General features: G+C 47.7%; 1 protein-coding gene across 4 annotated transcripts in view; it reads left to right on the top strand.

Annotated features, from left to right (window-relative positions):
• Positions 1-13212, top strand: part of AGO2 (argonaute RISC catalytic component 2) — a 517474-nt gene that overhangs the window by 408589 nt on the left and 95673 nt on the right. For all 4 annotated transcript variants that reach the window (XM_069220804.1, XM_069220806.1, XM_069220805.1 and 1 more), the window contains exon 17: positions 8959-9060. In XM_069220804.1, coding sequence (XP_069076905.1) covers positions 8959-9060 — 102 coding nt within the window. The remainder of the gene's footprint in view (positions 1-8958; positions 9061-13212) is intronic.

The raw sequence follows: 13212 nt of genomic DNA, 5'->3' as shown, positions 1-13212 counted from the left end.
AGGGGCGACTACAAGGGCTCTTTTGCACCTGGCGGAACATCACCTCTGGCCAGTGGGTGTTGGATATTATCCAATATGGTTATTGTCTGGAGCTCATTTACACACTTCCAAGGAGGAAGTTCAGACACTTCTGAAAAAAGGGGTAATAGAATCAGTGCCAACACACTAGCAAGGCACAGGAGTCTTATCAATCTACTTTCTTATTCCCAAAAAGGACGGGTCCTTGAGACCAGTTGTGGACCCTAAACCATTATATCCTCTCAGAGCACTTTCACATGGTCACTCTTCAAGAAGTCATCCCTTTACTACAACAAGGAGACTTCATGGCAACATTTGACCTGAAGGACACCTATTTCACATTCCTATTCACCCGGTGCATAGCTTATACCTCAGGTTTGTGATAAGCAACCACCATTTACTATTCAAGGTGCATCCATTCGGGGGTCACAGCTGCCCCCAGGGTTTTCACCAAATGTCTCTAAGCAGTAGCTGTCCTAATGTGCAAGCAACACATACATGTTTTTCCATATTCAGATGATTGGCTCATCAGTGCTACTTGTCAACAGTGCTTCCAACAGACTTAAGCCACCATAAACATCATCAATTAGGATTTACAGTTAGTGCAGCCAAATCCCATCTTCAACCTCTCCAAATAAATCCCTACCTAGCATCCTTGAATTATAAAGAGGGATAGCCCACCCCAATGCCACTTGGATTCAGTCTTCAGAAGCTTAATCCTCTGTTACAGCCTCATCAGCAAATAAAAGTGAGGACATTCATGCATGTCCTGGGTATGATGGCTTCATGCATAACCATAAAACCTCATGCCAGACTCCACATGGGTCCGTTGCAATAGCGTTTAGCGCACCAGTGGTCGCAAGCAGTCAATTGGAGGTTGTAGTGTTGGTCGTCCTTCAAGCTTGCCACTCTCTGTAATGGTTGAACACTAACAATCTACTTCCTTTCCTGGACCCAGTTCTGCAGAGGACCATAAGAACAAATGCCTCCTTTACCAGCAGGGAAGCGCATTACCAAAATCTCACTGTCCAGGGACACTTGACACCCAACCTGAAACATCTCCATAGCAATCCCCTGGAATTGTTAGCTGTTCATCCAGCACTCAAAGCCTTCCTTCCCCTCCACATTGGAAAGGTAGTCTTGATCAAAACAGACAACATGACTGCCATGTACTATCTCCAAAAGCAGGGACGCACCAGATCCCCTCAGTTACCTAACTTAGTCCAGACCATTTGGAAATGGCTTCTCCGATACAACATTCACCTGTTAGCAGAACACCTGCCTGGGAACAGACAATAACTTTGCAGATCTCCTCAGTAAGAGGTGTCAGCAAGTCCACAAATGGGAGTTCCACCAGCAAGTCCTTCTCCCATACTTCCAGCGTTGGGGTCTCCCAGAAATAGACATTTTCACCACATCAGAAAATGCAAAATGTCCAAACTTCACCTCTAGGTTCCCACGCCCACAGTCCAAGAGCAGCACACTTTGGATGAGTTGGTCAGGGATATTTACTCAACACTTCTCCACCTCTCCCAGTGCCTAAGCTTGTGGTTTGCAAACTTAGGCAGACATCCTGGTAGATCCTACATAGGCCCAGCGACCATGATTCACCATAATCCTAGAACTTTCAGCTGTCCCCACGAGATACCGTGAACAGGCAGGACCTTCTCAAGCAGAACTAAGGAGAAATCAGACACTCAGACTCCAGATCCCTCACCTTTGCGATCTGGCTTCTGAAGTCCTAGAGTTTGGGTATTTAAACTTAGTACAACCCTGTATGGATACCCTTAAAGAAGCACGCAGACTAACTACTCATGCTTGTTATGCTGTAAAGTAGAAAAGATTTATCCACTACTGTCATTACAAACAAATTCATCCTTTAAAACCCATTGTAAAAGACATTATCTGTTATCTATTCCATTACATAGTACTGGTCTAGCTTTTACATCTATAAGGCTATATCTAGTGGCAGTGGCCATATAACTACAAAACAGACAACACACTTCTCTATTCAGGATTCTGGTCATTAAAGCCTTGTTAGGAGTCATTCCTCCTCGGGTGCCACCTGCCCCTACTTGGAATCTCTTGTACTGACAAGATTTATGGGCCCTCCATCTGAGTCCCTCCACTCCTGTCTCTTCCAGTTACTTTACTTCCTAGTTGCCATCACTTCACTCAGACTTGTCAGGGAGCTTCAGGCATCAATTTTAGAAGAACCCTTCTTCCAGCTACATAGAGATAGGGTGGTACTATGTACCAATCCTACATTTCTTCCAAAGGTGGTGTATCAATTCAGCCTTAATCTATCGAATTGCCAGTATTTTTCCACAGCCTGAATCAGTTGAGAAAAGGGCTCCACACACCCTAGATATATTATATTGATAGAACACCGTCATTTAGAAAAGCACAACAACTCTTTGTTGCTTTTTCAAAACCACAGAAAGGAAAGGCCATCTGTAGGAAGTTGGCTCTGTATGTGCTATTTCAAAGTAAGGAATAGCATGCACAGAGTCCAAGGGTTCCCCTTAGAGGTAAAATAGTGGTAAAAAGAGATAATACTAATGCTCTATCTTGTGGTAGTGTGGTCGAGCAGTAGGCTTATCCAAGGAGTAGTGTTAAGCATTTGTTGTACATACACATAGACAATAAATGAGGTACACACACTCAGAGACAAATCCAGCCAATAGGTTTTGTTATAGAAAAATATATTTTCTTAGTTTATTTTAAGAACCATAGGTTCAAATTTTACATGTAATAGCTCTTTTGAAAGGTATTGCAGGTAAGTACTCTAGGAACTTTGAATCATTACTTTAGCATGTATACTTTTCACATAAAACACAATAAGCTGTTTTAAAAGTGGACACAGTGCAATTTTCACAGTTCCTGGGGGAGGTAAGTTATTGTTAGTTTCAACAGGTAAGTAAGGCACTTACAGGTTTCAGTTTTTGGTCCAAGGTAGCCCACCGTTGGGGGTTCAGAGCAACCCCAAAGTTATCACACCAGCAGCTCAGGGCCGGTCAGGTGCAAAGGTCAAAGAGGTGCCCAAAACACATAGGCTATAATGGAGAGAAGGGGGTGCCCCGGTTCCAGTCTGCCAGCAGGTAAGTACCCGCGTCTTCGGAGGGCAGACCAGGGGGGTTTTGTAGGGCACCGGGGGGTACACAAAGTAGCACAGAAGTTACACCCTCAGCAACGCGGGGGCGGCCGGGTGCAGTGTGCAAACACGCGTCGGGTTTCCTTCAGTTTTCAATGGGAGACCAAGGGGTCTCTTCAGCGATGCAGGCAAAGGGGGGGGGCTCCTCGGGGTAGCCACCACCTGGGCAAGGGAGAGGGCCTCCTGGGGGTCACTCCTGCACAGAAGTTCCGTTTCTTTAGGGGCTGGGGGCTGCGGGTGCAGGGTCTTTTCCAGCCGTTGGGAAATGGAGTTCAGACAGTCGCGGTCAGGGGGAGCCTGGGGATTCCCTCTGCAGGCGTCGCTGTGGGGGCTCAGGGGGGACAACTTTGGTTACTCACAGTCGTAGAGTTGCCGGAGGGTCCTCCCTGAGTTGGTTGTTCTCCACCAGTCGAGTCGGGGTCGCCGGGTGCAGTGTTGCAAGTCTCACGCTTCTTGCGGGGAGTTGCAGGGGTCTTTAAATCTGCTCTTTGTAACAAAAGTTGCAGTTCTTTTGGAGCAGTGCCGCTGTCCTCTGGAGTTTCTTGTCTTTTTCGAAGCAGGGCAGTCCTCGGAGGATTCAGAGGTCGCTGGTCCCTTGGAAAGCGTCGCTGGAGCAGGGTTCTTTGGAAGGCAGGAGACAGGCCGGTAAGTCTGGGGCCAAGGCAGTTGGTGTCTTCTGGTCTTCCTCTGCAGGGGTTTGTCAGCTCGGCAGTCCTTCTTCTTGTAGTTGCAGGAATCCAGTTTCTAGGTTCAGGGAGAGCCCTTAAATACTAAATTTAAGGGCGTGTTTAGGTCTGGGGGGTTAGTAGCCAATGGCTACTAGCCCTGAGGGTGAGTACACCCTCTTTGTGCCTCCTCCCAAGGGGAGGGGGTCACATCCCTAATCCTATTGGGGGAATCCTCCATCTGCAAGATGGAGGATTTCTAAAAGTTAGAGTCACTTCAGCTCAGGACACCTTAGGGGCTGTCCTGACTGGCCAGTGACTCCTCCTTGTTGCTTTCTTTGTTTCCTCCAGCCTTGCCGCCAAAAGTGGGGCCCGTGGCCGGAGGGGGCGGGCAACTCCACTAAGCTGGAGTGTCCTGCGGTGCTGTGACAAAGGGGTGAGCCTTTGAGGCTCACCGCCAGGTGTTACAGCTCCTGCCTGGGGGAAGTGTTAGCATCTCCACCCAGTGCAGGCTTTGTTACTGGCCTCAGAGTGACAAAGGCACTCTCCCCATGGGGCCAGCAACATGTCTCTAGTGTGGCAGGCTGCTGGAACCAGTCAGCCTACACAGATAGTCGGTTAAGTTTCAGGGGGCACCTCTAAGGTGCCCTCTGTGGTGTATTTTACAATAAAATGTACACTGGCATCAGTGTGCATTTATTGTGCTGAGAAGTTTGATACCAAACTTCCCAGTTTTCAGTGTAGCCATTATGGTGCTGTGGAGTTCGTGTAAAACAGACTCCCAGACCATATACTCTTATGGCTACCCTGCACTTACAATGTCTAAGGTTTTGCTTAGACACTGTAGGGGGGCATAGTGCTCATGCACTGGTACCCTCACCTATGGTATAGTGCACCCTGCCTTAGGGCTGTAAGGCCTGCTAGAGGGGTGTCTTACCTATACTGCATAGGCAGTGAGAGGCTGGCATGGCACCCTGAGGGGAGTGCCATGTTGACTTACTCATTTTGTTCTCACTAGCACACACAAGCTGGTAAGCAGTGTGTCTGTGCTGAGTGAGGGTCTTCAGGGTGGCATAATACATGCTGCAGCCCTTAGAGACCTTCCCTGGCATCAGGGCCCTTGGTACCAGAGGTACCAGTTACAAGGGACTTATCTGGATGCCAGGGTGTGCCAATTGTGGAATCAAAAGTACAGGTTAGGGAAAGAACACTGGTGCTGGGGCCTGGTTAGCAGGCCTCAGCACACTTTCAATTCAAAACATAGCATCAGCAAAGGCAAAAAGTCAGGGGGTAACCATGCCAAGGAGGCATTTCCTTACACCATCTCTAAATCAGACATTGCACGTTGGAGTGTTAAATACATTCAAACATGCTATATAAGGACCTATCCCTCCTAGAGCTCACTCCGCTGATAAAAAGTAGCCTCAGTGGCCTTCCTAGAAAATATTCCTATAGCTGGCATATGTAAGGCACTACATGGTCTACGCCACATACATTTACCAAAGATTAAAGTACGGATGTGCTGGCCAGTGTTGGCCAAGCAGTTCCACGTATACTATTTCAAACAACTGTAACCCCCGCAGGTTAGCCACCGCTTATTGAGGACGACTGCTTTTCAGCCTATCCTAAGCATGTGTATCTACAGTCTCACCTGCCTCGAACTGAAAATGTTACTCATCCAGTAGCATCTGTACGTGGCATGTAGTGATGTATGTTCACATGCGCCCACCCTCCTACCCGGATACCTATGTCGGTTACAGTTACTTCTATAAATAATCACACATTCATTTAGCTTGAGCATCTTACTGTATTGTGCTATACTTCGCATTATATCCTCACCTGCTTTGCGGGAAACAATCTAACTATGGAGTCGATGCCCATGTGCATTCCCAGCTAGAGGGAGGAGTCACTCTACCCCATGACTCGAAAGACTTACTTTGAGGAAAAGCAACTTGCACACTTCCAAGCCCAACACTAGATGACGAGATTATGCTAAGCATGTGAATATAGAGTACTAAATGCCACAAACTGATGCTTACTGGGCAAGTAACATTTTCCGTATTACACACATACTACTTAATATTATACACTAATTTACAGCTATATATGCAAGGCTGATGGAAATACCTTTGACATTACATTTGGACCCAAAAGGGTTATGACCCCACCAATACCTCCCTCTCCCCCAGACGAACCCCCATACAGTACGTCACAAATCATATCGAAAGGTGTCAGCCTAAGTCAAGCATGAACACACTTGAATAGAATCATATGTCCTAATGCATCCCTTTATCACTGACTCAGTAACCATCATCTATCTGCAATCATTGTAATAAAGCATGGCAACCATTTGCAATTATTTTAATAAACTATTGCATCCTTTCATGATAAATCATTACTGCGCATCCCCGTTTCTTCCTTAGTAGGGGCCCAGAGATGGCGACTTGGGCCCACTTTGCAAAAAACAGCTTGGGAACTGGTTCCACTGACTCCTTGAGGCATCTTTTCTCTTTTTTCTTATCCTCCTGTGCTTCCCTTCTTCATGGGTGTTGAAGTCCAGTTCTTCCTCCAGCTGGTCCTTAGAGGCTGTAAGGGGACCAGCTTCCCTAGTCCTGGAAAGAGATCCCCTAGTCCTGGAAAGAGATCCTCTAGTCCTTGGGTCAAACAAAGGCAGTCCTTAGTCCATTTGGGCATCAGGGGGTTTGTCCTTCCAGTTGTCCATGGTGCCGCCGCCGTCCAGTCCCAGTGTAAAGTTCCAAAAAAAAAACACTTTCCATTGTGCCAGAGTTTTTAAGTGGGGTGTCCAATCCTAGGGTGCTGCATCACCTCTCCACCCCTCTCCCAACTATCCTGGGACAGGTCAAGATGGCACCACCCAGGAGTCACTGGTCACATCTTCTCTGGGGGGGCCTCTGCCCCGCCCCTTGCTGACATCACTGCCAGGGCCTTTCCCACCAGAACTTCAAAGAGGAACCCCATCCTTTGCTGGCTCCAGAGGTCTGGGCTCCTTCCTTTGTTCAGTGAGCCTGGGCTGTCCCAACTGTGGTACAGTGTGACAGCTAATTAAGTCAGATTCTTCTCCACCCCTTCCTCCTCAGTAGCTGAGTGAAATACTGTTAATTGCTCCATTGGTTTAGCAATGCCTCTGTTCCCTCTGCTGGGGAGAAAGGTAATTAACTTTGCCCAGAAGGGTGTCAAAAGGCGTTGGCTCTTGTACTAAAGTGGGCCAGAGAAGTTTGACAATTCTGGATGACCCATAAGGTGTATATAGATCTGCTTGGGCACACACTTTTCACCCCAGTTTGATCTCTCGCTAGGCATTGTAGGCCAAAGGGAAGTGAAACGTCACTCTAAGGCAGATTTCTCCAAATGTGTATAGTAAAGTGTCACTAAAGACAAAACAGTAAACCATACTGACTTTCCCTATGAGTGTCACTTAATATTATAGGACTTGTCCCAGGTAGTTATCTAACCCTGCACAGTCCCCTCTGTGCCAGACTACCATACGCAGCTACCAGGCTGTGCATAGTCTCACAAACTGTCTTCACACTTGTGTACACATGTTCACATGTAACAAGCAAAGTGCCCTTTACTCTTTCTGCATGGCAGCAGCCTTATCTTAAAAGACAAACACTCGTGCTAAACACATGCACTTAGTTTACTGTGTGAGTGACACACAAATTGTGAGGCTCACCCACAGAAAAAGTCCAAAACCAGGTGTTCCAAATGCAGAAAATCCAGGCGGGTTACATGGGCCCATTTTGCTATACTAGGGTTATCCTTTAACAAGCAAATGAAATTTGACAAAATGCTTGCCGCAAGATATGTACTCCTCTGGATTGACTTAATTGCATGTGTGAATGCTTTGCAGAGACTGCTTATTTAAACCAAAAATGTAAATAGTTTTTTCTGTTAATTTTGTATTGCTTTTCACCCTCCCTTCTTAATGGCTTTGTTTTAGATGTGTTTACTTGTTATCTTTTTTGTTCTTAAGGATCCTAAAGCTATTCTTTTGTTTAGTACTAATTTAACAAATACTTGCCTATTCATCCTTTACAACCTCATTTGTGTCTCCCAAGTCCCCTTATAGAGCCATCATTCTTCTCTGGGGCTTTTAGGCCTCCTCAAACCCCAGTGCCCCTTAGAGGCATTCAGAGTCCTTTTTGGGGGTCTGCAGGACACGTACAGCCTGTGAGGTAACTATTTCCTCAGGCCCAAACTCAGTTATGCAGTTGCAACTGAGGTGCCAGTATTCAGGGGCACCTTCAACGTTCCGACACCTGAGATTGCATATGTCCCCATGCTCTCCATATGTGGAATCCTCTGAATAATATCCAGCTCTTCAAGAATCAATGGGCAACAGCTCTGTTTTTGCACATGCAGAGGAGGTCATTACAGTGATTGTAGTTTACACTGCCAGTGTAGGTCACAGAAAGGAAATCTGCATGAGCGAGAGAGATATTGCTTTGATGCTTTATAGGCCTTGCGTCAGTTGTAGATCAACTCATTGTCTTCTCTCAGTTGAAACTAAGCTACTAAGCAAGTTACTAGTCTCTGTTGCTGCAGTTGACTACCCCTATGCCTCAACAGGACCTACCTAAGCCAGGAGTTTTGCAGTGGCAGACTAAAACCTTTTTGAACTATTACTGTTGCTCATAGAGTAATGGACACATGTGCTGTGACTGGCATTGATGGTTTGAGTTGTTGATTTTGCAAAGTGAAATGTACTCTATCTTGTAAAGTATTTAGGATTGCATATAGTTTTCGGTTAATGCCTAGAAGAATTAGTTTTAGTGTTTGTTGCTTAATGCCCATTTAATCACATACTTTAAAATATATTATAATCAAAGTATTCTTTTGTTTGAAGACGGGCTTTGCTAAAGATGTTATATATCAGTCTTGTTCGTTGTGTCCCTCTATTACCTACCCACCTATCTAGGTATGTATGGAAATGTCTTTATGAACAATAATTAAGGTTAGTAGTACCAAAAGTGCAGTGTGTGGACACTTGTTAACCACAGCTGCCCAGCCAGCCTCTGATCCATTCTTCTATTCAACACATCAGTTAACGTAAGTTAAAATAATTATTCCTACTAAATTGCACAATGTCTATATTTATAGGTTGGAAAGAGTGGCAACATTCCAGCCGGCACTACAGTGGACACCAAAATCACCCATCCATCAGAGTTTGACTTCTACCTGTGCAGTCATGCTGGTATTCAGGTATTTCCTTTTGTTATGTTGCCCTATTCACACAGTGATCCAGTGAGTTGAATCAAGTGTGTTATGTGAATTGCTAGGACAGCTGTTCCACAGTGTTTGGTATTTGATCACTGCCATTATATATAGCCATGCTTGTAGGAAAGTGCCCCTTTTGGCATGGTCACTCCCAATTCCCCCTTCCTACCCCCCACTCACCCCCCACTCACACACACACACGTTTTGATATCTGATGCTAACTTGACTGACTGAGTGCTGGGATCCTGCTAATCCGGCCCCAGCACCTGCGTTCTTTCCCTCAACTGTACTATTGCTTCCCCAATTGGCACACCCCTGGCACACAGCTAAGTCCCTTGTGAAAGGTACCAGTGATACAAAGGGCTCTGTGGCCAGGGAGGGTCCCTAAGGGCAGCAGCAAGTATTATGCCACCATACAGGACCCCTCACCAAACACATGCACTCTGCCATTGCAGCTTGTGTGTGTTGGTGGGGAGAAAAAGGTAAAGTGGACATGTCATCCCTCTGCGGGTGCCATGACCACAACCCACTTACTGTGGCATAGGTAAGTCACCTCTGTAGCAGGCTGTAGGAAGTTGGCTCTGTATGTGCTATTCCAAAGTAAGGAATAGCATGCACAGAGTCCAAGGGTTCCCCTTAGAGGTAAAATAGTGGTAAAAATAGATAATACTAATGCTCTATTTTGTGGTAGTGTGGTCGAGCAGTAGGCTTATCCAAGGAGTAGTGTTAAGCATTTGTTGTACATACACATAGACAATAAATGAGGTACACACACTCAGAGACAAATCCAGCCAATAGGTTTTGTTATAGAAAAATATATTTTCTTAGTTTATTTTAAGAACCACAGGTTCAAATTTAACATGTAATATCTTGTTTGAAAGGTATTGCAGGTAAGTACATTAGGAACTTTGAATCATTTCAATTGCATGTATACTTTTCAAGTTATTCACAAATAGCTATTTTAAAAGTGGACACTTAGTGCAATTTTCACAGTTCCTGGGGGAGGTAAGTTGTTGTTAGTTTTACCAGGTAAGTAAGACACTTACAGGGTTCAGTTCTTGGTCCAAGGTAGCCCACCGTTGGGGGTTCAGAGCAACCCCAAAGTTACCACACCAGCAGCTCAGGGCCGGTCAGGTGCAGAGGTCAAAGTGGTGCCCAAAACGCATAGGCTTCAATGGAGAGAAGGGTGTGCCCCGGTTCCAGTCTCCCAGCAGGTAAGTACCCGCGTCTTCGGAGGGCAGACCAGGGGGGTTTTGTAGGGCACCGGGGGGGACACAAGCCCACACAGAAATTTCACCCTCAGCGGCGCGGGGGCGGCCGGGTGCAGTGTTAGAACAAGCGTCGGGTTCGCAATGGAAGTCAATGAGAGATCAAGGGATCTCTTCAGCGCTGCAGGCAGGCAAGGGGGGGCTTCCTCGGGGAAACCTCCACTTGGGCAAGGGAGAGGGACTCCTGGGGGTCACTTCTGCAGTGAAAGTCCGGTCCTTCAGGTCCTGGGGGCTGCGGGTGCAGGGTCTTTTCCAGGCGTCGGGACTTAGGTTTCAGAGAGTCGCGGTCAGGGGAAGCCTCGGGATTCCCTCTGCAGGCGGCGCTGTGGGGGCTCAGGGGGGACAGGTTTTGGTACTCAGTCGTAGAGTAGTCCGGGGGTCCTCCCTGAGGTGTTGGTTCTCCACCAGCCGAGTCGGGGTCGCCGGGTGCAGTGTTCCAAGTCTCACGCTTCTTGCGGGGAGATTGCAGGGGTCTTTAAAGCTGCTCCTTTGGATAAAGTTGCAGTCTTTTTGGAGCAGGTCCGCTGTCCTCGGGAGTTTCTTGTCTTTTCGAAGCAGGGGCAGTCCTCAGAGGATGTCGAGGTCGCTGGTCCCTTTGGAAGGCGTCGCTGGAGCAGAGTTCTTTGGAAGGCAGGAGACAGGCCGGTGAGTTTCTGGAGCCAAGGCAGTTGTTGTCTTCTGGTCTTCCTCTGCAGGGGTTTTCAGCTAGGCAGTCCTTCTTCTTGTTGTTGCAGGAATCTAAAATCTTAGGTTCAGGGAAGCCCTTAAATACTAAATTTAAGGGCGTGTTTAGGTCTGGGGGGTTAGTAGCCAATGGCTACTTGCCCTGAGGGTGAGTACACCCTCTTTGTGCCTCCTCCCAAGGGGAGGGGGCCACATCCCTAATCCTATTGGGGGAATCCTCCATCTGCAAGATGGAGGATTTCTAAAAGTTAGAGTCACCTTGTAGGAAGTTGGCTCTGTATGTGCTATTTCAAAGTAAGGAATAGCATGCACAGAGTCCAAGGGTTCCCCTTAGAGGTAAAATAGTGGTACAAATAGATAATACTAATGCTCTATTTTGTGGTAGTGTGGTCGAGCAGTAGGCTTACCCAAGGAGTAGTGTTAAGCATTTGTTGTACATACACATAGACAATAAATGAGGTACACACACTCAGAGACAAATCCAGCCAATAGGTTTTTATATAGAAAAATATCTTTTCTTAGTTTATTTTAAGAACCACAGGTTCAAATTCTACATGTAATATCTCATTCGAAAGGTATTGCAGGTAAGTACTTTAGGAACTTCAAATCATCAAAATTGCATGTATACTTTTCAAGTTATTGACAAATAGCTGTTTTAAAAGTGGACACTTAGTGCAATTTTCACAGTTCCTAGGGGAGGTAAGTTTTGATTAGTTTTACCAGGTAAGTAAGACACTTACAGGGTTCAGTTCTTGGTCCAAGGTAGCCCACCGTTGGGGGTTCAGAGCAACCCCAAAGTCACCACACCAGCAGCTCAGGGCCGGTCAGGTGCAGAGTTCAAAGTGGTGCCCAAAACACATAGGCTAGAATGGAGATAAGGGGGTGCCCCGGTTCCGGTCTGCTGGCAGGTAAGTACCCGCGTCTTCGGAGGGCAGACCAGGGGGGTTTTGTAGGGCACCGGGGGGGACACAAGTCCACACAGAAATTTCACCCTCAGCGGCGCGGGGGCGGCCGGGTGCAGTGTAGAAACAAGCGTCGGGTTCGCAATGTTAGTCTATGAGAGATCTCGGGATCTCTTCAGCGCTGCAGGCAGGCAAGGGGGGGGTTCCTCGGGGAAACCTCCACTTGGGCAAGGGAGAGGGACTCCTGGGGGTCACTTCTCCAGTGAAAGTCCGGTCCTTCAGGTCCTGGGGGCTGCGGGTGCAGGGTCTCTCCCAGGCGTCGGGACTTTAGGTTCAAAGAGTCGCGGTCAGGGGAAGCCTCGGGATTCCCTCTGCAGGCGGCGCTGTGGGGGCTCAGGGGGGACAGGTTTTGGTACTCACAGTATCAGAGTAGTCCTGGGGTCCCTCCTGAGGTGTCGGGTCTCCACCAGCCGAGTCGGGGTCGCCGGGTGCAGTGTTGCAAGTCTCACGCTTCTTGCGGGGAGCTTGCAGGGTTCTTTAAAGCTGCTGGAAACAAAGTTGCAGCTTTTCTTGGAGCAGGTCCGCTGTCCTCGGGAGTTTCTTGTCTTTTCGAAGCAGGGGCAGTCCTCAGAGGATGTCGAGGTCGCTGGTCCCTTCGGAAGGCGTCGCTGGAGCAGGATCTTTGGAAGGCAGGAGACAGGCCGGTGAGTTTCTGGAGCCAAGGCAGTTGTCGTCTTCTGGTCTTCCGCTGCAGGGGTTTTCAGCTGGGCAGTCCTTCTTCTTGTTGCAGGAATCTAATTTTCTAGGGTTCAGGGTAGCCCTTAAATACTAAATTTAAGGGCGTGTTTAGGTCTGGGGGGTTAGTAGCCAATGGCTACTAGCCCTGAGGGTGGGTACACCCTCTTTGTGCCTCCTCCCAAGGGGAGGGGGTCACAATCCTAACCCTATTGGGGGAATCCTCCATCTGCAAGATGGAGGATTTCTAAAAGTTAGAGTCACCTCAGCTCAGGACACCTTAGGGGCTGTCCTGACTGGCCAGTGACTCCTCCTTGTTATTCTCATTATTTTCTCCGGCCTTGCCGCCAAAAGTGGGGCCTGGCCGGAGGGGGCGGGCAACTCCACTAGCTGGAGTGTCCTGCTGGGTTGGCACAAAGGAGGTGAGCCTTTGAGGCTCACCGCCAGGTGTGACAATTCCTGCCTGGGAGAGGTGTTAGCATCTCCACCCAGTGCAGGCTTTGTTACTGGCCTCAGAGTGACAAAGGCACTCTCCCCATGGGGCCAGC

Source organism: Pleurodeles waltl, chromosome 2_2 (assembly GCF_031143425.1).
Source record: "Pleurodeles waltl isolate 20211129_DDA chromosome 2_2, aPleWal1.hap1.20221129, whole genome shotgun sequence".
NCBI lineage: Eukaryota > Metazoa > Chordata > Amphibia > Caudata > Salamandridae > Pleurodeles > Pleurodeles waltl.
The sequence above is the reverse complement of the archived record's forward strand: the minus strand, read 5'-3'. Positions and strand labels throughout refer to the sequence as shown.